The following is a 21,419-nucleotide window of genomic DNA, read 5'->3' as shown; positions in this document are numbered from 1 at the left end:
ATGTCCAGTTCCCCGTTTCGCTCTTTCCTTACGTCAAAGATGGAGGAAAATGGATTCGCCTTGAGATAAAAGAACACTTTTAAAATATAAAAAAAAATAAATTTCACGTTGGTACTTCCATTCATGTAAGTAAAGATATTTACATTTATGTAGTCATCATTAAAGTAGTAAAGCGTAACGGTTTTGCAAAATGGGGAATCATTTTTCCGTTTATATGAGAAGAGCATATGCTCAAAATATTTACACGCCTTGTTTATGATCCTTTTTATATATCTTATAACACGGGGGTATGATTTATTTTCAATTAGGTAGAGCAGTTTATCTCCCAGTTTGGTGCGATAAATATGATTCTCTTTAAATCCGTTTTGCATTTCTTCCTCAAGGGGCTCTTTCATTTTACAAAAATATTCCAACAGGTAGAGGAAAAAATAATCATGAATGATGATGTAGCATGGGAGGTTGAACAACAGAATTAGTCTTGGAATGAAATTCGGTTTCCTGAGCGTGTTGTTATTTGTGTAATTTATGTATATGTAATCAGTATAGACTAGTTTTCTCTCGTTGTAAATGACTTTTTCTTCAACGTTTTTCTTGCCCACGTATTTTTCGTCCTCTGCGTTTGTGTCTTTCTTTTGGCGGCTTAGGAGTTTTTCCCTTCCGCTTAGCAGCGCCCCCTTTGGGAGCACTCCCCTCTGCAGTAGGAACCTCTCGAACAGCTGCGTATCTCTCTCTGTGCTCTTCTTAAATTCCAGTTTGAAATTTGCCAAGTGGAAATTTATCATATTCAAAAAGGGGTATTTCAAGTTATGCTCATAAAACATATTTTTCCTTTTGCACGCATTATTCTCGCTATGATATTGGGGTAGAAATATCTTATGAGTATTCATGAGGGGGAATATATTTATAAGGTTTAATTTGTGTAGGAGGAAAAGAATAAAATCATATTCCTTTTTTACTTGTGTGTACTTCCTATAAGTTGTATTTTTTAAAAATTCTTGTAAATACATTTTTTTTAAACTATCCATAAAACGTCCTTCTTTTTTTTTTTTTTAACAGACAAAAGGATGAATATCATTTTGCGTATTATATTGTTGAACAGGGAGGAGCTCTTTTGGGTGTTTGTTTTGTCCTTACTGGGGGTCTCCATGTGGGCAGCCTCTTTCTGCGCAGTGTTGTGTTTCTTCGCTTTTTGGCTGTTAAGCCGCCTCACCATTCTTATGACTGTCAGCTCGTTCGGCAGGTCATCAAGTGGACCTTCCTCCTCGTCCGCTTCTCCAAGTTCCCCATTTGAGTTATCTCTTCCACGTTTTGCACTATCTGCACAGATGGCAGGACAATCCCCGATTACGTTATGATGCGTAGCTTTATCGTTGTCGCGGCTTCTGTACATCTCGTTGAGCCTTCCATATGGGTCGGTTTTCCTTTGTTTTTTTTCGGATGTGTCCCCCTCGCAGTCTGCATACTCATCGTATGTGTTTAGCATATCGCTCAGGTAGAAAACGTGATATAAAATTTGCGTAACGAAGATAAATGACTCCTTAAAGGTGTTCACCTTTTTTTCTTTTCCTTTTTTAACCTTCACTTTTTTTACAAAAGGGTTTTTCCGTGTGTTATAGCTGTGGGGTGCTTGTGCGCGTGTTTCCTTTCCCTGTTTGGGGTAACCACCCGTGGGTTCAATTTCTGACCCTTTCTGCTTGTACATCTGTTCGAATGGTTGTCCTTTGTTGGTCATAAGCGAAGCAGAATGGGTGCTCCTTTTTTTGCTCTCCAGTTTGGCCCTTTTGTGGTTGTCTCTTTCGAGCCAATAAACGTTATTCTTCAGATTTGTGACTTGGACATCCAGCAAAGAGTCGACTTTCTTGGAGGCATTCGAAATGTAGGCAATGTTATATAGGTGGATATTCTGAGGATACCAATCAAAATCGATGAAGGATTTTTTACTAACATTATAAATTAGTAATTTATTCTTACTATAAATGACATTGTTGTGGAAATTATTTTGTTGTACATATTTCCCGAAAAGATTTGCAAAGTTAACGCGATTCGTTTCATTAATGTTTAGGAGGAGGGCATTTTTAAACGATCCAGTCGGCACCTCACCTCTGATGAAATTCTCGTAAAAGTGTAAGCAATATTTTTTAAAATATGTAAAGAGACTGTTGTTTTGCTGATCGGTGTGGTAGTATAACTGCCGAAGAGATTTATTCAGTCTGGAACAATTTTTATCTTTACCACAGGAGAAAATTTGGGACAATCTTTTTTCTATCTTTTTCTTTTCACAATCGTTTATGATGTAGTAATTGGGAAAGTACTCACTAACGTGTTTCGTTAGACATTTTATATGCTTGGTTATTCCTCCGAGGACTTTCTTTCTTCCATCCTTTTCATTTTCTAGAAGCTTGATAATTTCGAAATCATCTGAGAGGTTGTCAAATATATCTGAGTCGTTGGCACTAGATGACATGTAACTCATGGCTTTCTCTTCCTCTTTGTAACATCTGCTTGGGTAGTCCACAACGTTTGTTTTGTTTCCCCTTTTGCTTTTAATACTGTGGGAGGTGGAATTGCTCGTTCTTTTTTTTCTTGTTCGTTTTGACCTTTGTGCGTGGTTTTTTCGTCTGTATTTTTTTTTATTTCCTCGCGGGTGGGTCTCCTTTTCTGTGTCGCTCAGTTGGTTGCCATGCTGAGAGGAGTCGCCCTCTTCGGGGTAGGAATCATCCCCATAGGGATCATCCTCATAGTGACCACCGGCGTAGTGACCACCCGCATAGTGATCATCCGCATAATGATCATCAGCGTAGTGATCCTCCTCGAAGTTACCAAAATCGTAGGGATCATCTTCCTCGTAGTGGTCACCTCCGATGGGGTCATCTCCAGTGTGGGCGTCATCATCCGCCAGTATGTAGTTATTACAGGCGCACAGAATCATTTCCCCCTTGAGGAAATTATGCACATAGTAATTTAAGTCGAAAATTGTTAGCTTCTTCTGGAAGTAGTGCTTCGTGCATTCTCCATTAGAACTTGCGTTTGTGAAGTTATCATTTTGCATGACGTCGTAGGTGTCGTAGGAACGGACCGGGCATCCCGTTTGATCATAAGTATGGCTGCTCAAATCGTTTAACATGGGGTATAAATTCGGCTGAGTGTTGAAGTTGGCATGTTTGTAACCGTTCTGCGGCGTGGCACCCGTCGGAAATTTCTCAAAATGCGCTCCCCTCCCTTTTATGCCATTTTCATCGTCATACACCGCATCGATGTGGTAGAGTAATTCCCCTAACTGAGAGTTTGGGATGTTCTCCTTTCTGTGCAGTGCACCTGCTTGGATGCTCTCCGAATTTTTCTTAGAGTGGTAAACTCCATAGAGGTAAATAATATCCACAACGTTGTCCAGAAAACATTTCTTCAAAGATAGCGATAATTTCTTTTTGTAAAAAATGGATTTATAAATAAGGTAAGAATACACATTGTCGCACACAAGGTCATTGGCAATGTAGTATGATAAGACGTAGGATGTATCCACGACGTAATTTCTTTTTTTTATAAATTTTAGGGCATTTTTTATGTCCTTCATTTTTTGAAAGTACAACGGTTTAGTAATTTCCCTGTACAGTGCGTACTGCTCCCCATAATTTATTATAAAAATTTTTAACAAATTTACAAGAGAAATAAATTTGAAGTGGAAAATATTTTTTATGTACTTATCGTAGTAATAATTGATGTTGGTGTAGGTAGAGTTGTATATGTGCGTTTCAAAATAGTTCAGAATACACCTAGCCAAATTTTCATTCGATAAAATGAAAAAATAGTGAACAATGTTCTTTTTGAAATAGAGAAATAGCTTTTTCTGGATGTACATGCAAACGTTTTGTTTGAATTTTCCGATCATCATATTGTTTGCCTTAATCCATATGCTCTTTCTGTACGGTTCCGAGTTCGTCCTATTTTTTAAATGGTATATTACGTGGAATTTTCTCAGCTGGATGGAGGCAAAATTGTTGGGATCGTTTGGCATTTCCGAAGGGGAGGGTACTAGTGCCACGCTTTGTTTGTTACGGCGTTTCAATTCCTTCCCTTTATGGTGACGGCTTGGGTGTGTAGTGGTGACTCCACTGCGCAGTCGCCCTTTTTTCCTTTCCTCCTTCGTAAATTTGTTCTTCTTCTCGTGGGGTATCTTTCGTTCGTTTGAGGAGCGTGCCCCGGTTACTTCTCTGCCGTTTGAAATGTCACGTGGGATGTTTCTATCCATTTCGTCATTATCGTTGATCGATAATGTCCACCCCGATGAGGAATAATTTTCTCCATTTTGATGCGGTTTGTCCATAAGAAGTCGCTCATTTTGACGTTCCCTTTTTTTTTTCGCTTTTTCCAAATATTTCTGCGACATGGCCAGCTTCACAATTACAGTTACGAAATAAATGTAGACTATTCGCAGGGAATATTTTACCTTTACTTTTTCTATGAAATTGTTTAAGTTTTTGGAGTTCCCGTTTTTGCAGCTGCTTAGGGGAAGATTGGCAGTTTTCCCACAGAGTGTGCCGTTGGCCTGATCTCGCTTAGCAATAATTTCTGTGTGTTTTCTCTTCATGTGCGTGGATTCTTGGTGCAGCAGCTCAATCTCTTTAGATGAATTGACTGCTCTCCTTTGGTGATTCATTTGTGGCTCTTTCTCCAACTGTTTTTTAAATGCATCACAGGGGGTTCCAATTTGGGGTCCGCATATGTTGGCGGTTTGGTCAATGTAATGCAGAGGGTAGGGTTCCCTTATACCTGTGGCATTCTTAGCCCTAGATGCGTTGGCCAGATTGAGGTTATCCAAATGTCTGTCAAAATTGTAGGGCGAGAAGCCACTCGAGTTCCCTTTGACTCTATTTTTGATCTTCAAAAAATCGCTCAGCTTCTTATGTATCATTTGCTTCGAATTTGAAAAGAAGGAAATGAGGTCTGAAAAATTCCTGTTCACATTATGCACATTGGATATGTGGCTAAGCAAATCGTTTTTAAAAAAATATACGTTGTTGCAGAAGGGGCATGAAAAGGACAGATCCTTCTCTGTCATGGCTGCACCTCCATTTTTTTCTTTACTGTACCAATCGTAAAAGATGGAAAAGTATTTTTCAATGTTGCTTCTAGATACGTTATATGATTCCCTAAATGTGTTGTATTCCCTGTAGGCTGTTAAATTTTCGGCTAGCTTCGAATTTGAAATATTTTTTTTTTTCACTTTTTTAACTAAGCTTATGAAGAGATTTCTGAGTTTCCTCGTTAGGAATAATTGGTTGGTGTAGGCATTGTGCAGCAGGAGAAACTTCAGTCCTTTGTTTTTAATTTTGGAGCTCTTGAGAATGTCTTGTAGGGTCAGTTTTTCGTTCGCGCTTTTTTGCAGGTGCCCTTCTACGAGGAATTTCTTGAACCGTTCGACGGTCAGCTGAAGGGGGGAAACAAAGAGAGGGGTAAATGAGTATCTTATGGATATACACTCTCGTGAGTATCTAATCAAACGTAGCGCCAAAAGGTGGCGAGCTCGACCCGTATGGACACCCGTCAATGGAAACTTACATATATGTTGTAGTAGTATTCTTCGAAGTGGTTGTAGCGAAGCATGTTGTAGATTCGCAATTTCTTTTTACCCTTTTTGGACGCGAACAAATGAATGGTAAGGTTCTGCTTGATATGAATCTGCAAATTGTTCTTTTTTAAATCTAGGAAGGATAAATTAAGTTCCCTATTTTTTGGATTTGATCCAACGCTGGGTTTCCATTTGTGCGGAAGATTTTTATTCATGTCATCAAATTTAAGTTTTACTAAATTCATGTTGCACAGAAATTTTAACTTTCTGTAGAGGAAAAAGAATACGCATATTTTGTCACTGCTTTTGATAACGTTGATGTCGTGTTGGCACAAATGGTCCCTGTTTAATTTTTCATCTGGATTATCCCTGGCTTGTGTGTTTTTCTGTACTCGATTCGTAGTGGCACTCAGGGTGGGTGTTTCCTCCGCGGTTGTGTAAAGCGGTGGGGAGGTCATATGGGTCCCTGTTTTCTCTTTTGTTACGAATGTGCTCATTGGTGAATTGAGGAAATGCGAATGATCATTCTTGTTTTGGAGAAAACTTTCGATCATGCGCTGCTTGTTACAATTTAGTGAAGAATAGGACGTCAAAAATTCGAAGAGAATTGGGGGTAAATCTTTCATTCTCTTTTTTCGTTTTTCATGTAGGAGATAATTTTCGATGTAATTGAGTTTGCATCCCACGCTGATGATTTTTAGGTATTCGTCTAGATAGAGATTTTTCAAAATGTCCTTCACGGTTAGTATGTTGCTTCTTCGTTTGGAGGCTACTTTATGGGCCCTTTTAGGGGAAGATTTCCTTTTCATTTCTTCTATATATGATAATTTCCTCTTTTTGGGGTTGTCCGGGTTTGGAGTGAGTACAGCCTGTGTGTCACATTCGTTTTCCTTTTCTGCAGTGCGCCTTTTTCTTGCCCTTTTTTTTTTCCTCTTCTTCCATTTGAGTATCCTTATTAAGCATTTGTGGAAATATTTATATCTGGTCATTTTTGAAAAGATGTACCCGTTGAAGTAGTTTATGCTGTAGGAGAATTCTTGGGTGGTTTTAAAATTTTGAAAAACTTTGCTAGTTTTTATTTTTTTGCTAATAATTTGATTTTCCTTACACTTAAAGGCTGATTCGTTTAGAATGTCAATATAGAGCACGTTGCAGGCTGTGCCTTTTTGGTTTAAACTTATCGCAGTGTTGTTGTTGCGGCTGAGTTGTGCACTAGGGTTGTTACCTTGTGTTTCTGCTATGGGGTGTCCCCCTCTGAAAATCTCGTTTTTATCATTGAGGGTGGAATTTATGTCACTTTTATTGAAGTGGTATGGAGTTACTTCACCATTTTCGCCAGTGAGAAGTTTGTTCTCAATCTCACAAATTTGGTGCGGCTGATCCATTTTTCCTCTTTTATTGAGCCATTGGGTTGAAGGTGTGGCCATTTTTCTTTTGCTGCTTCGGTTGCCTACTTCCACAGGTGCGAATGAATTTATCATTGTGCTATTCGGAATTGAGGAGGACAAGCTAGAACCCGTTTGGTTACATCTACCCTTTGTGTCATGGAAGTTATTATTAGGGGTACCCATATTCGCTTCTCCATTACAGAGTGTGGTGTGCCATAGATTGGGATTTTCACATGTAGCTGAAAAATTGTACGATGTCTCTCCCCTCTGGTGACTATTTTCAGGATACTTGGTCAGATCGATAAAATCATCTTCTAGTGCCTTTTCCCGGTTGGAAGAAAAATAAGCAGCATCGACTTCGTTACTATACATCTGTGCGGTAAAGTCGGAATCATCTTTTGTGGGGACTCCCCCTTGCTGCGCAGAATCAGTAGCACTTTTGGCTTTCTCGTTGAAAACATTAACGGTGTATTTAAACTTCTTACTGATGATGTTACCACTGGATATGTTATAATATTCTGTTTTCTCTTTGTTGGTTTTATCATTAAGGTTCGCGTGCTTGTACGACGAAATGGCATAGTCCTGTTGAATTTTTGCATACAAATCGTTGGACTGCTTTTCGGATAGGGCATTCGAATCGTAGAAGTAGTACTTAACCGTTTTGCTGTTCAGAAGGGTGTACTTTTTAAAAAAGGCATTAATTTTGGTGGAGTAATTAAAAAGCCTTTGAACGGATTTTCTATCAATCGTCCTTCCATTGTTCTCTATGGTGATAAATAAATCTTGGAGGTACCGAAATGTAGTCACCTTAGAACTTAGCAGGAAGTGGCAAAAAATGAACAGTCTCTTAATAAAGAGATTACTTTTTAACTTGGTCGTATCTTCCATGAAGTATTTAATAAAGTTGATGTCTTTTTCGGATGAGTCTACCTTATTCAAGGCAAGGTCATCTTCGCGCATTGCGCACGTTTCATCTTTTGTCGATTCCTTTGGAATGGCACCCTGATTCTTCTGCTTCTTCACCTTTGCACTGCTGCATCCTGGGGTGGAATTACTGATGTCCCGTTTCAGAACAAATTTTAAGTAGTAAAAGAAATGAAAACTGCACGTGTATAAATCATATTTATCTTCAAAAGTTTTGAAGTTCTTCACATAATGGTCAAAAAAGTCTTTATAGTTGCCGAAATTGTCCACTGAATCCTTCTGCTTCGGTATGATGTAGGTCAGCACGTTTATGTCTATTTCGTTCACGGTGTTGATATAGTTTAACACATTTAATGACTCGTTTAATTTGTTAAATTGTATGTGACTAATGTTTTCCTGAGCGAGGTTGTTACAGTTCAATTTTTCAATCGGTTGGCTGATACTTACGGTGTGGTCATCCGTTGAGAGGGCACTTCTGTTTTGTTCTGGTGAGCGGCTTATCATTTGGTCAATAGGAAGAATATTTATGTTCCCTTTTAATGATAGATCATCTACAATGATTTCCCCTCCTGTTGAATGGTCTCCCCCACCGGAAGTTGCTTCGTCATTTTTTACTACACCTTGTAACGGTTGATTACCCTTGTAGGCAAGGGCCTGCGGCCTCTTCTGCACATACTGGTAAATGTAATTGTCAATAAATCGGTACATAAAGCTTTTGTCCTTCCTTTCAGGTATTTTTACAACTTCTTTGTTTCGAACCAGCTTGCTAAGAAAGGTATTCGTTTTTTTAATGGACATCAGGAGTACCTGTGATATTTCTTTGGTTGTCATTCCCCTTATCCCTTTGCTCATAATTAGGTACTTAATTTTATTGTACAGTGAGAGGTGGTTCAAGAGCAAGTTTTTATTCTTAACAGAGTGGTTGGTGTAGGTGTTGTTATCCGAATCGCTGTCTAAGGTGGAAGAGGTAGACGATTGCGAGGAGGACGATTTTTTGTTTCCATCTTCAATCGGTTTGTTAATTTCTTCAGTTTGTTTTGACAAATCTTCATCTTTTTTATTTCCATAGAGAAAGGAAAACTCCGATTCACTTGATTCTTCTTTCCCGTTATGCGAGCTGGAGTAATAATCCGTGTCGTTAAATCTATGGTGGATGTTTAAATCCATGTAATTTTTGAACTCGTTTATTTGCAAATTGCAGTTTTTTTCATTCATGAAGATGTTTTCTTCTTCCCCCAAGGTGCTGTCCTTGCTTTGTGTTGCGTCGACGGTACTTTCGTTTGGGTAGACACACGGGGGGAAGTGGCTCATCGGGGATGAATCCCCATTTGGTGCACTATGGTTTATTGGGGGGCACGTCGTTCTGCGTATCGTGTAACCTTCCGAGTGCTTGGACGTCTCGTGGAGGGCACTCTGCACACGGAGGTGCTCTGCCGACTGGGTGGAGGTGTTCCCCCTTTTTAGGTGTATCCCCAGTTGGTCCCACGCACTCGCTTTGGTAACGTTACTCCTGAAGAACTCATTTTTGAATTCAATTTTCTGGACATAATCTTCGCACATCAAGTAGCAAGATTTGTTTATAAACTTGATGAGGTAATCATAATTGTAGTAAAACAAAATTAGAAAGTTAATAATATTGTCGTAATTTATTTTATCTTTATTTTCATAATTTAAATAGCAATTTTCGTACGATGAATGGATTTTAATTTTGCACATTATTATTTTCTTTTTGCAAATTAGGTGGGACAGAATAGAGTTGAATATCTTCAGCGCCTTTTTAATTTGTATATAATAGTATGGGTTGTACACAATTAGCAGTTTGAAAAATATGAGGGACAAAATTTTCTGTGGTATTATAATGAACTTGTTTAGGAGATGCAAAATAATTTTATTTATCGAAAGGACGTTCTGAGAGTATAGCACGTTCTTTATAAATATGGGCAGCAAATTGTATATAAAATAGATGTTAAAGTATAGGATGTAGGACGGGTTTAACTTTATGGTATTGTTGCTGCTGCTACTATGGGTGTTGTGGTTGCTATAATCTAGGGTTTTCTCCAAATTGCTTATGTTGATGCTTATTTTTTTTATTAGCAAATACTGGAATAAAACTTTTAGGTGGTAGTGCACCATCTTGACATCCATGTTGAGGTACTTCGCCAGAGAGCTTTGAATTAATCCGTTGTACTTCCCCGAAATGATGTACAACAGGATCAATATTTTCTCTTTGCACTCTTTGATTCTTTCGTAGTAAAACAGATTATGCTTGTTGTATATGTAGATGTTGTTTATGTAAAGACTGAATTGGGTCGCTGTGTTTAGGATGATATTTGTGTCTTCTTCCGGGGGAAATTCGATATTGTTGTTGTATTGATCTAGGTGGACTCTACAATTGTCTGACCTCGGCTTGTCAGGTTCCCCAGGTGCTGCTATCTTCTTCCCTTGTTGTGATATGCTTACATCTTTGCAGTAGTACAAAACTCGCAGCACTTCTCTCTTCATGTACACATCCATGGGAACGTTTTTATTTCTCTCCAAATTTTCGAATAACTCCTGCAGCGTTATGCAGTAGTTAACATGATTCTGACTGTTGTTATCACTGTCCTCTTTTTTTTTACTATAAGAGGTTATTTCCTTTTTGTTGAAACTCGTGCACAGTTCGTCAAAAATGTATTTCAACAGGACTCTATCCATTGTGCAGTTTGGTGTTTTGGGGGTAGTATAGCATTAAGTGAAAGATTTGCAGAATGCCAAGATGTTCGTTCCATAGGGGGTGAAAGCAGTGGCACATTAAAAGCTGACCACTAGTTAGGTACATAAACATATCTTAAACAAACATATGGGATGGAGTGAGCCAAATTTTAATGAACAAATGATGTTAAGAGAAATAAAAAATCGCAATGGCAGAATGGACGTTACTCTAGACAAACACGCTTCAGCACAAACTGAAGGGACACTTTGATGTGGCATCCCTGTGGGGCGTACCTCTCGTTGATTGACGAACTGGGTGAATTGAAAGAGGGGCGAAAAAAAAAAATAAAATAAACGAAATTGACACAAAATGGGTACAAAATGGAAACAAAATGGGCACAAAATGGGCAGAAAATGACAAAACAAAGCGGTAATTTCCCTTACAAATGAGGGTCAGACTAGCTGAACTAATTTAAGCTTAAAAAAAGGGGACATGGGTTGTAGGCAACAATTTCGCATGAAATAGGGGGCTAAACAAAAAAAAAAAAATACTTTTGCAAATTGTTGCAAAATTACAGAGTGGGAGATATTCCCATTCTTGAATTATGTTTTTATTAGGTAAATACTGTACGTGGGATAATTAGCGAGGCGTTGTTTTGCCCCTTTACAAATGCAGGGGGGAGAAATGGAAAATAGGGGCATATGCCATTACGTAAGCGGTGGCAGAAGTAGGCTGATGCGCTGTTACATGAACGGCGGCATAAGTACGGCCATGCGTTGCCACATAAATGTCACATTATATGGGACACAAACAGAGTTATATAAGGCATAAATGGGAACATAACACGGAAATGTTATAAGTAGCTAATCAACATTTCCATCCATTTTGCCATACATTCGTGTGGTACATTTTGGAGTTTTTTTCTCAGTTTATTTATTTATTTTTTTTCTATAAATATGCTATGGCACGCGCGAGAAAAACCAAGGGGATGGTTTTTTAAATTGCGATTTGCGTGGCCGACGTGAGCATTTACATGAACGTACGTGCGCGCGATGTACGAATGCACGAGTGGTACATATGTAACATATGTAACATTTATATGTACCTGTATATGCGAGCATTTTTTTTTTTTTTTCATTTTGGAAATGTAGTGCGTCACTTTTTTGTTCCATGTGCTTTTTGTTTCACTTCTCATTTGACCCCAATTTTTGCGAATCATTATTTTTGCGCTGCCGTACCTGTGGCAGCATAAGAAGAGTATGTAAGAAAGATGCTTCGCGATTGGAAATAATTTTCCATCTGTAATTTTTTTTTCCCCATCCTTTTGCGGGGCTTTACATAAGGTATAGGAAACAACTCCGTGCAGCATACATCGCGATGTAATACGGGCACGTCATTTTAGCTACCCATCATTTTGTCGCTATTTCTGTATCGACGCCGGTGAAAAATTGGGGCATGGGAAATCCGGCCTTGTTTTGTGCGCATATATTTGAAGTTACATAAATGTACATCATACGAATGTATGCCAAAAAGTTTTGTGGTTGTAAGCCCCCCGAAATTGCCCTTTAATGGAAATATGACCCTTTATTGTGGCCCCCAATAAAGGCCACCAGCCACCCATATGGTTGCACATGCATATATATGTATATATATCTATATATGCATAAATATATTACACTTTTGAGACCGTAATGATACTGGCACCACCTCTGACGGTATCCACACTCACAAAGCGAAACGTATTCTCCACAGGGGGAGTAACTGAAGGGATTATACGTTTCGCTTGCAAACATTTCGATTTTTCAAAAAGGGAAATCGTACAAACTGGGGAAACTGATTTAGGGTTGTGTATAACGGCGATATAAACTGCTGCCATACGGTTCTATTGTAAAAATGTCCCCTTTTTTTTTTCCGTCACATTTCGCCCAGTTTGTCGTGAAGTATGGAATTAAGAGTTATTGCATTATTACTTTTCCTACTTTCCATTCATCCGGTTGAGGGCTATGCTTTGAAAAAAAAATTTGCATTTTTGTTTGGCTGTAAGTGGGCGCCCGGGAGAAGGGGGACACAGCTACGGCTTAAAATTAACGACGTCATTAATTTTAAAGGTAAATAAAAAAAAAAAATGAGAAAAATGCGAACAGTGCAGCGGGAAGTATGTCTATGCACACAAAGTTGTGTGTACCTACTAAATGGAACATCCATAAATATCCCATCTGCATGCGACACATAATAAAATTGGCGTTTTTTTGTTGACAAAGCAGACAAGGAGGAGCTGAAAAGGGAAATTGTCACTCATGCGAGGAGAATATCCTTAGATTTAAGTGACGAACAGGTAAAAATAACGAAAAATAAGGAAAAAAAGAAGAAAAATAAAAAAAAAAAAAAAATTTCTTAGGGCCTCGCAAAATGAGCACGTCGAAAATGCGATGCGAACTTCTTACGTTTCATTTTTGTAGATAAATAATATAGGAAAGAATTTATATGAGTTTTTTTTCTATCTGAAGTTGAAGGATATAACAATAGTAGACAAAAAAAATGGGCAACAAATGTCAAAAAGGAGGGTACATATGATAAACACGTGCATGAATGTACGCATCTCCACGCACGTGTAGTTATGCATGTGTTGCTGTGCACTTATGCGTAGGTATGTGCGCGCGGATTGGGAAAAAAATTCCCCGTGAAAAAATTACATTCTCGTTTCACCTCTTTAAAGGGAGTACGACGGGGAAGCAGTAAACGAAGCGGGAAGCCATTGCCACTAAGTTGGGAGGACAACAAATATGAAGAAGTAGGCGAGAGGGTTTTCACCTCCATTTAAAGCTATCTCTGCATAGAACAAATTGGGGCATGCATATAAGTACATATGTATATGTATTATATGTGCGCAGTTTTCCTTTTAATTGTAACAACTAAATAATTTTTACATGACTTTTATTTTTTTTTCCCCAGTTTCACACACAAAATATGAAAAAGGAAGGAGATTATTATGTTGAGTATTCGAACAGTTATTCCAATTAAGCAACGCCATTTTTTTGATGGGCATTTTGTTGATTTCTTTGTAAAATAAAAATGTAAAATTTGAAAAAAATTCATATATTTGGAATACATGCTTGCGTACGCTGCAGAAATGTTGAAGGCTCATTATTTGGGGTCTTGTACAAAGAACGCGATTTAAGCACCCCCGTATTTTGTACTATCTATCACCGTTGATGAATTCAGTTCTGCATACTTTTTCATTTTGGATTCGTTTGATTTAATCGCTTTTTTTTTAATATGTGCATCCCTATGTGTGGTGCAATTGCGCCCATTGATATATAAACATAATTGCTGCAGTTTATAAAATATGTTGCAAATTTTGCTACTTCTGAGTGTTTTGCTTTTAAGTAGAACTTTTTTCCTATGGGTTACTTTCAATTTGGAAAATTTTTAGCAGTTTTGTTCCCTCATTTGTGCGTTATCACTTCGTTTTGAAATACACAAAAAAAAAAAAAAAAAAAAAAACGAACTCGACGAGACATTATACATTATTTTTTTTCCAATAAATTTTATTTTAATTTTGGTACGCGCTTGAATGTTTGGATTCCTGAGTCAGCGCTCGTTTCTCCACCTTTTTCTTTCGCGTTCGGTATCACTTTGCCTGTCCCTATGTTCATCTATTTCTCTCGATCGTTCCCGTCGTCGTCGCCTCTCGCGCTCCCATTCCATTCGCCGCTGTTTTTCTCCTTTCCCACTTCGGCCATCGTTAAGGTCACTTATACTACCACTGCTATATTCATTGTCACTTTTTTCTTCTCTCTTCTTTTTCGACTTTGTAAGCCTAGGATGATGACGACCACTGCCGATTTCGCTTTTAATTCCGCTGTCACGTCTGCTATCACGTCTGCTATCACGTTCGCTTTCAGTTCCACTGTCACATTCGTTATCACGTTCGCCGTCACGTCTGCTGTCAAATCCGCTGTCAGTTTCACTTCCGCGTTCAGTGCTCTCCCCTCTTCTTCTTTTCCGCTGTCGACGCGCATCCCGAACTCTTTCCATGGCTGATTCATCACTTCTTCCGCGTTCCCTCTTTTTCGCCTTTCTCATTGCCTTTTCCGATTCATCACTTCTCCCGCGCTCCCTCTTTCTCGCCTTTCTCATTGCCTTTTCCGATTCATCACTTCTCCCGCGCTCCCTCTTTCTCGATTTTCTCATTTTCTTTTCCTCTTCCGATTCGGACTCTGTGTCTGAGTTAACCTGTCTTTCTTTCCTCTCCTTTTTATTTTTTTTTTCTTTTCGTTTCTTTTCTCTTTTTCTTTCCCTTTTTTCCTTACTCTTTTCTTTCCTTCTTTTTTTCACTCGTCTTTTTTCCCTTTTTTCTTCCTTCCTTTTTTCTTCCTTCCTTCTTTTCTTCCTGTCTTTCTCCTTTTCTCTTGATCGCATGACGTCCTCTTCACTTGACGAGCTGCTGCCTGATTTGCCGCCTTGTCTATTTATTGAATTCGCTTCGGGCATTTCCCTAGAGCGCTGCAACTGCAAGAGTCTCTTTTGTTCATCCATCATTTTCTTCTTTTGAAATTCCATTTTTTTAATAATAGTTAGTGGATCTTCTCTGATTTTATTCAAATGGTCTATATTATTTTTTTGTTTTACGATTTCCTTTTTGGCTTCTTCCTCCTCTTCGATTAACTTTTGCATATCAATTTTTTTCCCCAATAAATATTCTTCCTGTTCCTTGGCCTCCTTCTCTTCCTTCGTTTCGTACATCCATAGTATGTCTTCATCTACTAGATCATTAATGTTGTTCGTTTTTTTTTCTCTTTTTTGTTTTTTCTCGGTGTACAGTTGGCATATCTTGCCATATTCTTCCATGTCATTGTAAAGGTTCTCCATTGTGTTGAATAGCTTGTTGGTGAGCAGTGGTTGCGACGGTGGATTAAAATGGACGTTCCTCAGGTTGTCAGTCAGTTTGGTTGAGAAAATTACGACAAGGCGCTTCTCAACGTGCTTTCTATTTTTGTGAAGTCCTCTTTTTCATGCTCACTACCCATCTAGCATGTTTGCTAATTCACATTTGGATGCTCTGAAAAATGATCCAATCGTTCTTTTTGACCCGTCAGCATTTTCCCTTGTTTGTACGGCACGAAAAATGGGTTATTTGGGGGGCGTTGCTATTGTTACGCGTTGGGAAAAAGCGCAGGGGAGAAACGTAAAGAAAAGAGAGGCGCGATCAAATTGGCAGGAAAAAAAAAGTAGGTGAATGCGAAAGAAACATTACTGCCGTACTTTGGCGTAAAAAAAAAATTCGTCGATTATGGCACGAGTGCCATTTTGGTGAGGTGACATGGAGCCCTTAGAGTAAACGACGAAGGATGGGGTTTCTAGCAAATACAGAAATGTTGCATTTTTTGCGTGCTCACTTTTGTATTTTCTGCCTTTTCTGCCTTTTTTGACTTTTAATCAAGTTTCTCGGGGGGGTGAAAAAAAAGGCAAATTTTGTTATCCCCCCCATGCTGTGCATAAATTACGAGTAGTGCGGAACAAGGGCAAATGCAAAATGGGAATACAAAAACGTAATGGTAGAAGTTATTATTTTTAGGAAAAAATACACATGGGGAGTAAAAAAGGCATTTAAAGAGTTTTGTAGGAACAACTTAGCCATTGCGGCGCAATTTTTTCTGAGCGGAGGGTCAAAAAAAAGAAGCAGTTAAGGTAGCCTTTTTCCGTGGTCATTTCCTATGTACACGTACGGTTTTAATGTACAGCGCTAATGCGAGCTTTTGCGGGAAGATGTGATATGACGAATATATGTCAATTTCTCGTATGATTCTTTGTGTGGGTAGTTTTTCTCCCAATTGGCCCAACCAGGGCACATTTATAACGTGCCTCTTTTAATCGGCATTCTAGATGCTTCTCCCGTAATTTGTACATTTTGTGGAAAGCTATCCCTTTTGGAAATACGAAAGGGAAAAAGAAAGCAACATGAAATAAGAAAAAAAAGGGAACCCCCACTTGAGAGAATCGGTGAAGATGCTTAAAAAGGGCATTGAATTGTAAAATCACTCACCCACAGTGTATCCCCCTAGACGTCGCAGCAAAATGGCATTCCCTTTATCTAGATACTTTGCAGTTGCATTGAGCGGTTACTACTGTATAAACAAAAAAAAGAGTGTCTGTTATTGCGAAAATGGGAAGATAGAAGAAAGAGTGTTTCTTTTTGGCGATAGGCGATCGTTGATGAAAGGAACGAAGCAAAATGGAGAGGTACCTTTTTTTTCAAAAAATAACATAAAGGTAAAAAAAATAACCTTTGGTAATTGCATAGGTAGCTGTATAACCGAGAATGATGACATTTACATATGGGGATCATATGAAGATGATGAACAGAAGGAACTGGTTTATACAACCCCAGTGAAACTAAACACAGACGAAGGAATTACAGACGTACAATTTTCGAATAATGACATATACCTTATGAGCAAAAAAGGAGAATTAAAAATTGTTAGAAGTTATAAAAATTGTTTAAAAAGAAACGAATTCATAGTTGAAGATTTTTACAAATGTAAAAATAGTTTTTTTTCAGAGCGAACGAATAATCAAGTTAAGTGTGAATAAATATCACCTAGCTTTTGTCACAAATAAGGGAAATGTGTATTGCTCAGGCAATAATTTGTATGGACAGTGTGCAAAGGAGCCATCATTTAGGAATAATTTCAATATAAATTACAATTTCGAACTTGCCAACAAATTAAATGGTACGTTACATATGTTTAATAAAAATAGCGTCGGGGGGGTTGTTCAAAATGGGGGAGAAGACCCAAGTGAACATGCCCAAACGGAGAATACCCCCAATGGGTACTCCTTCAGGGTTAAGGATAATGGAACGGCGGTTCCATCCAAAAGTGCCGATTCACGTGATGGAATTATTTCTAGCCCACCGGATGGGAAGATTGAACGAGGGGATACACCTGTGTGTGGTACCCACGATGTGGACCCAATTCTCAAAGAGTTAAACGATAGTAGTAGTTTTTTGACATACAACAATTTGCGTGGCGAGAGGAGGGAAGAATACGAAGATGAGGAACGCTTGAGTCATTTAATGACGAATGATGAAAGCTACAAATACGATAAAAATAATTATGTACATATTAATAAAGTACCATTTGAGGGAAAAACAAAAATTGTCGATGTGTCCTGTGGACTAAACCATACATTATGTCTGGACGATGAAAATAATATTTACAGTTTTGGAGACGATAGTAAAATCCAACTAGGGTTAGGAGAAAGCAGAACAAATAAAAATTCCCTGTCAGGAACCAGCTGGAAAGATCAATTAAAACTTGGCTATTCCACTGTAACAAAAAATTTGGCAAATTATTCTTTTTATGATAGACATATACAAAGTAGTCCACAGAAGGTACTAAAAAAATTGAATGACAACGAAATGGTTGATGAGATTTACAAAATTAATGCAGGGTCGAATTTCTCCATGATACATTCAAATGACAAATTTGGAAAGCAATTGTTCTGTTTCGGCGATAATATGTATTTTCAGTGTGGACGCCATATGGGCAAACATCAGCAGACATTATCTACTGTAAAGCTGCCTAACAACAAAATAAAAGATTTTTCCTGTGGCGATAAGCATTGTTTGTTAATTCTGAATGATAAGCTTTACGGCTGGGGGTACAACAACAAGCATCAAATAACTCCATATAAAAATAAAGGAATAATTAACTATCCGGTACATATCTTGTCCGAAAAGTATTATCCTGACAATTTTGACATTAAGTATGTGAATGCCAGCTATAACAATTCGGCTGTTGTCATTACACAGGATAAAAGCGGGATAGGTGGGACGCACACAAATACACATACACCGCGTCCCAGCGTGTGCACGCCTGTTTAATTTTGCCACTGTGTGGGATCCTTTTTGAATGCGTTTTATTTTTATTGTTCATACGTTGTTTTCACCGGATTGGATCCCAATTGGGAATGTTTTTTTAAATCAACGCAATTTTCCCCAATTGGTGCATCATTTTGATGTGGAAAAATTTGCTAACCATTTCGCGCTACGTATTCGCGTAACTGCGAGAGGTATGCATTTTGGCAGAATGCTAGAGGATTCGTTTTTTTATACATTAAGGGGGAAAAAAAAAAAAACTGAAAATGTTTTTAAATTTATATTTTCTTACTCAACGCGAAATTGTAAAATAAATAAAAGTGCTATCCTGTGGGTTGGAAGTTTTTATGAGCAATAAGGAGTGCGTGCTTCCATTACGGAAATAAATTTATTGGGCGGTAAAGATACCTCAGTTGCTGGGATCCAACGAAATGGAAAAAATTGCCTATACTTGCTGAACATACGGAAGTTAGATTGTTATGCGCATTTATAATTTTAACGGAAACATATATAACAGAACTATTACTAATTATTACATTTTCTCTGGTATGGGGAAAAAAAATATTTTTAAAGAATTCGGTACCGGCTGGGATCGAACCAACGACCTTGCGGTTAACAGCCGCACGCTCTAACCAACTGAGCTACGGAACCTTAATATGAGTAATAAAAAATGTAACTCATTTTATAATTTCTAAGAAAGTATTTTAAAATGGCTACCTTCTGAGTAGCGCGAAAATGTTTATATAGTATTGCATTGGATTTTAAATGGGGACTGGTAATAATGCTGAGGGTGCCCATATTTGCAAATTTTTAATATGTTCAATTTGTATATTTCATAATGTGACAAGAAAGGCGCGCAATTTGAAGAGTTAAGTGTATTAAAAAAAAAATAAATAAAAATAAATATATACAACAAAGTAAAAAATATCACATTGTAACTATATGTATATATATGGAAAAATAATGCCAGTTTTTTCCCCTTGCAAAAATCGCGCGCGCAATGCTTGAAACACTTTTCACGTCAAGCAACGAAATGTTTAAAAATCTGTTTCGCCTTTTAAATTGACGAATTTTAAGCATTTCACCCACAAGTGAACGAAAGGAAAAATAAACGAAACGCAAAGAACACATTTTAAGAAAATTTTTATCATTAATTTATGCAGATCGAATTATTACTTTAAAAATATACAATCTCCAGGTGAACAATTTTAAAATTGCTGCAACCATTTTGTAATGCAGTTGGATGCGCTGGATTTTGCATATTTAAAGTTTCAACTGATTATGTATTCGTGCACAAATATTAGTGTTACAAATTATTTTGAACAAACGCTATATGACAAAAAAAAAAAAAATATGGTACATAAACAAATAATATTGACATTATGTACACACACAAAACAAAGCTGTCTTTTTGAAGTTTTTTTTTTTTTAGAACGCACATTCAGGTTTATCATTCGAATGTTATTTTTTTTGAGGGGGACACTTCACTTTTTATAGCTTTTATTTTTAATCCGTTCGGTCAACAATTTGGTCCATTTTTCCCTATTTTTCTCGATGATTTCGTTAGATAACTTCATTTTGTCTTCTATAAATTTTGTGAATGTTGCATTGTTGTTATTTTTCCCCTTTATATAAGTAAATAAATCCATGTGGTCGAAATGGTCGATGTCCATTAGTTCATTGAGGAGTTCATTATTGCATTTCCACCAGCAGCTATATCGGTAGTCATCTGGTATTCCATACTTCTGCGACAATTCCATAAAATGCTTCCACAACCCTTCGATCAAGTCGATATAGTTTTTTCTTTGCAAATTGTGTACATAGTTGAATACAATATGTGCGTTTTCTTGTGTTATGGATTTCCCGTAAGATTTAAGGAGTCCCTTGATCTCCTCTTCTGTTAGCTGTTTGGAAAGTTTAGAAGCATCACAATGGAAGGGTAAGTTTTGAACCCTTTCATGTATATTTACCGAAGAGCTTTCAGAAATATTTGTATTGGTTTTAGAAATGGAGGGTCTGCTGCTATGTGATGCCTGTGCTAATAGACGCCCGTACGAGGAATTATCTAGTTGCAGTCCAATGGTCCCATCGTTTATTGGTATTGACTTGATCTGTAAATAGGGCAAACATATTTTTTTTTGTGCGTGCGCATGGGGGCATTTACATGTAAGCACGTACATGCTTATCTATACGTGTGAGCGTATTATTCATGCGTGTTAGGAGATATACAAGGTAGGCAAACCAATTTACAAGAAGATATGTAACGTGGCAAAGGATTTTTCGCCCGTACTATGTATGAAATTTTTTGTTTACCTGCGAAAAGTTAAAAGATGCGAGAACAAGCGCGAAGAGAAAAAAACTCAACAAGAAGAACTCTTTCAGATTCATTTTTCCGCAGCTTTTCATTCCTTTCGGAAAGGGATGCACGAAACTAGGGGGTCCTCTGAGGTTCATTTTGTGACAAGTTGGCCTTAACGTTGTAAGTATATATATACATATGCAAATTTTACCTGTATTTATGGAATATCTATATTTTTTTATATTTATAAAAAAAAAAAATTCTAGTAAAAAAATTAAACAAATTTTCTCTAAAACAAAACCAAAACAAATCGATCTAAAAAAAAAAAAAAATTGTTCTATCCTTAAGAGCAATCGGATAGAGCTGTTCTAAGGTTAAAAAAAAAATGTTCTAATAAAGAAGAAAAAGGGGTTCTTGCAATAAAAAAAAGAAAGTTGTTGGAATGGTAAAGGAAATCAAAAAAGTAACAAATAGCAAATAAAAAATAACAAATAAAAAATAACAAATAAAAAATAAAAAATCTTGTTCTAATATAAGGAAGACAAAAGAAATTATGGTAAAAAAAATGGTTATAAAAATCAAAAAGTTCTACCAAAAAAAAAGTTCACCATATATTTATTTTTCGACAGACAATTTTAGCCCGCAAATCTTTTTTTTTTTTTTTTTTA

General features: G+C 37.4%; 5 protein-coding genes and 1 non-coding gene across 6 annotated transcripts; 2 read left to right on the top strand and 4 right to left on the bottom strand.

The window, feature by feature from the left end:
- Window positions 1-1,012: 1,012 nt before the first annotated feature.
- PCYB_031100 (hypothetical protein) lies at window positions 1,013-10,572 on the bottom strand (the record flags this gene model as incomplete). Its single annotated transcript, XM_004220780.1, has 2 exons — window positions 1,013-5,425; window positions 5,557-10,572. The coding sequence occupies 2 exons, from the start codon at window positions 10,570-10,572 to the stop codon at window positions 1,013-1,015; spliced, it is 9,429 nt and encodes a 3,142-aa protein (XP_004220828.1).
- A 1,940-nt stretch (window positions 10,573-12,512) lies between these two features.
- On the top strand, window positions 12,513-13,185 carry PCYB_031090 (hypothetical protein; the record flags this gene model as incomplete). The annotated part of the gene is made up of 3 exons (XM_004220779.1): window positions 12,513-12,678; window positions 12,835-12,905; window positions 13,030-13,185. The coding sequence occupies 3 exons, from the start codon at window positions 12,513-12,515 to the stop codon at window positions 13,183-13,185; spliced, it is 393 nt and encodes a 130-aa protein (XP_004220827.1).
- A 1,041-nt stretch (window positions 13,186-14,226) lies between these two features.
- On the bottom strand, window positions 14,227-15,442 carry PCYB_031080 (hypothetical protein; the record flags this gene model as incomplete). The annotated part of the gene is made up of 2 exons (XM_004220778.1): window positions 14,227-14,303; window positions 14,335-15,442. The coding sequence occupies 2 exons, from the start codon at window positions 15,440-15,442 to the stop codon at window positions 14,227-14,229; spliced, it is 1,185 nt and encodes a 394-aa protein (XP_004220826.1).
- Window positions 15,443-16,648: 1,206 nt separating this feature from the next.
- Window positions 16,649-18,458, top strand: PCYB_031070 (hypothetical protein; the record flags this gene model as incomplete). Its single annotated transcript, XM_004220777.1, has 2 exons — window positions 16,649-17,149; window positions 17,193-18,458. The coding sequence occupies 2 exons, from the start codon at window positions 16,649-16,651 to the stop codon at window positions 18,456-18,458; spliced, it is 1,767 nt and encodes a 588-aa protein (XP_004220825.1).
- Window positions 18,459-19,029: 571 nt separating this feature from the next.
- Window positions 19,030-19,103, bottom strand: PCYB_031065. Its single transcript has one exon. It is a non-coding gene; the product is annotated as a tRNA-Asn (tRNA).
- Window positions 19,104-19,936: 833 nt separating this feature from the next.
- Window positions 19,937-20,840, bottom strand: PCYB_031060 (RAD protein; the record flags this gene model as incomplete). The annotated part of the gene is made up of 2 exons (XM_004220776.1): window positions 19,937-20,563; window positions 20,766-20,840. The coding sequence occupies 2 exons, from the start codon at window positions 20,838-20,840 to the stop codon at window positions 19,937-19,939; spliced, it is 702 nt and encodes a 233-aa protein (XP_004220824.1).
- Between the last annotated feature and the right edge of the window lie 579 nt (window positions 20,841-21,419).

The sequence above is a fragment of the Plasmodium cynomolgi genome, chromosome 3 (genome assembly GCF_000321355.1).
Source record: "Plasmodium cynomolgi strain B DNA, chromosome 3, whole genome shotgun sequence".
In the NCBI taxonomy this organism is placed as follows: domain Eukaryota; phylum Apicomplexa; class Aconoidasida; order Haemosporida; family Plasmodiidae; genus Plasmodium; species Plasmodium cynomolgi.
Note: the sequence above shows the minus strand (reverse complement) of the source record. Positions and strands in the feature narration are given on the sequence as shown.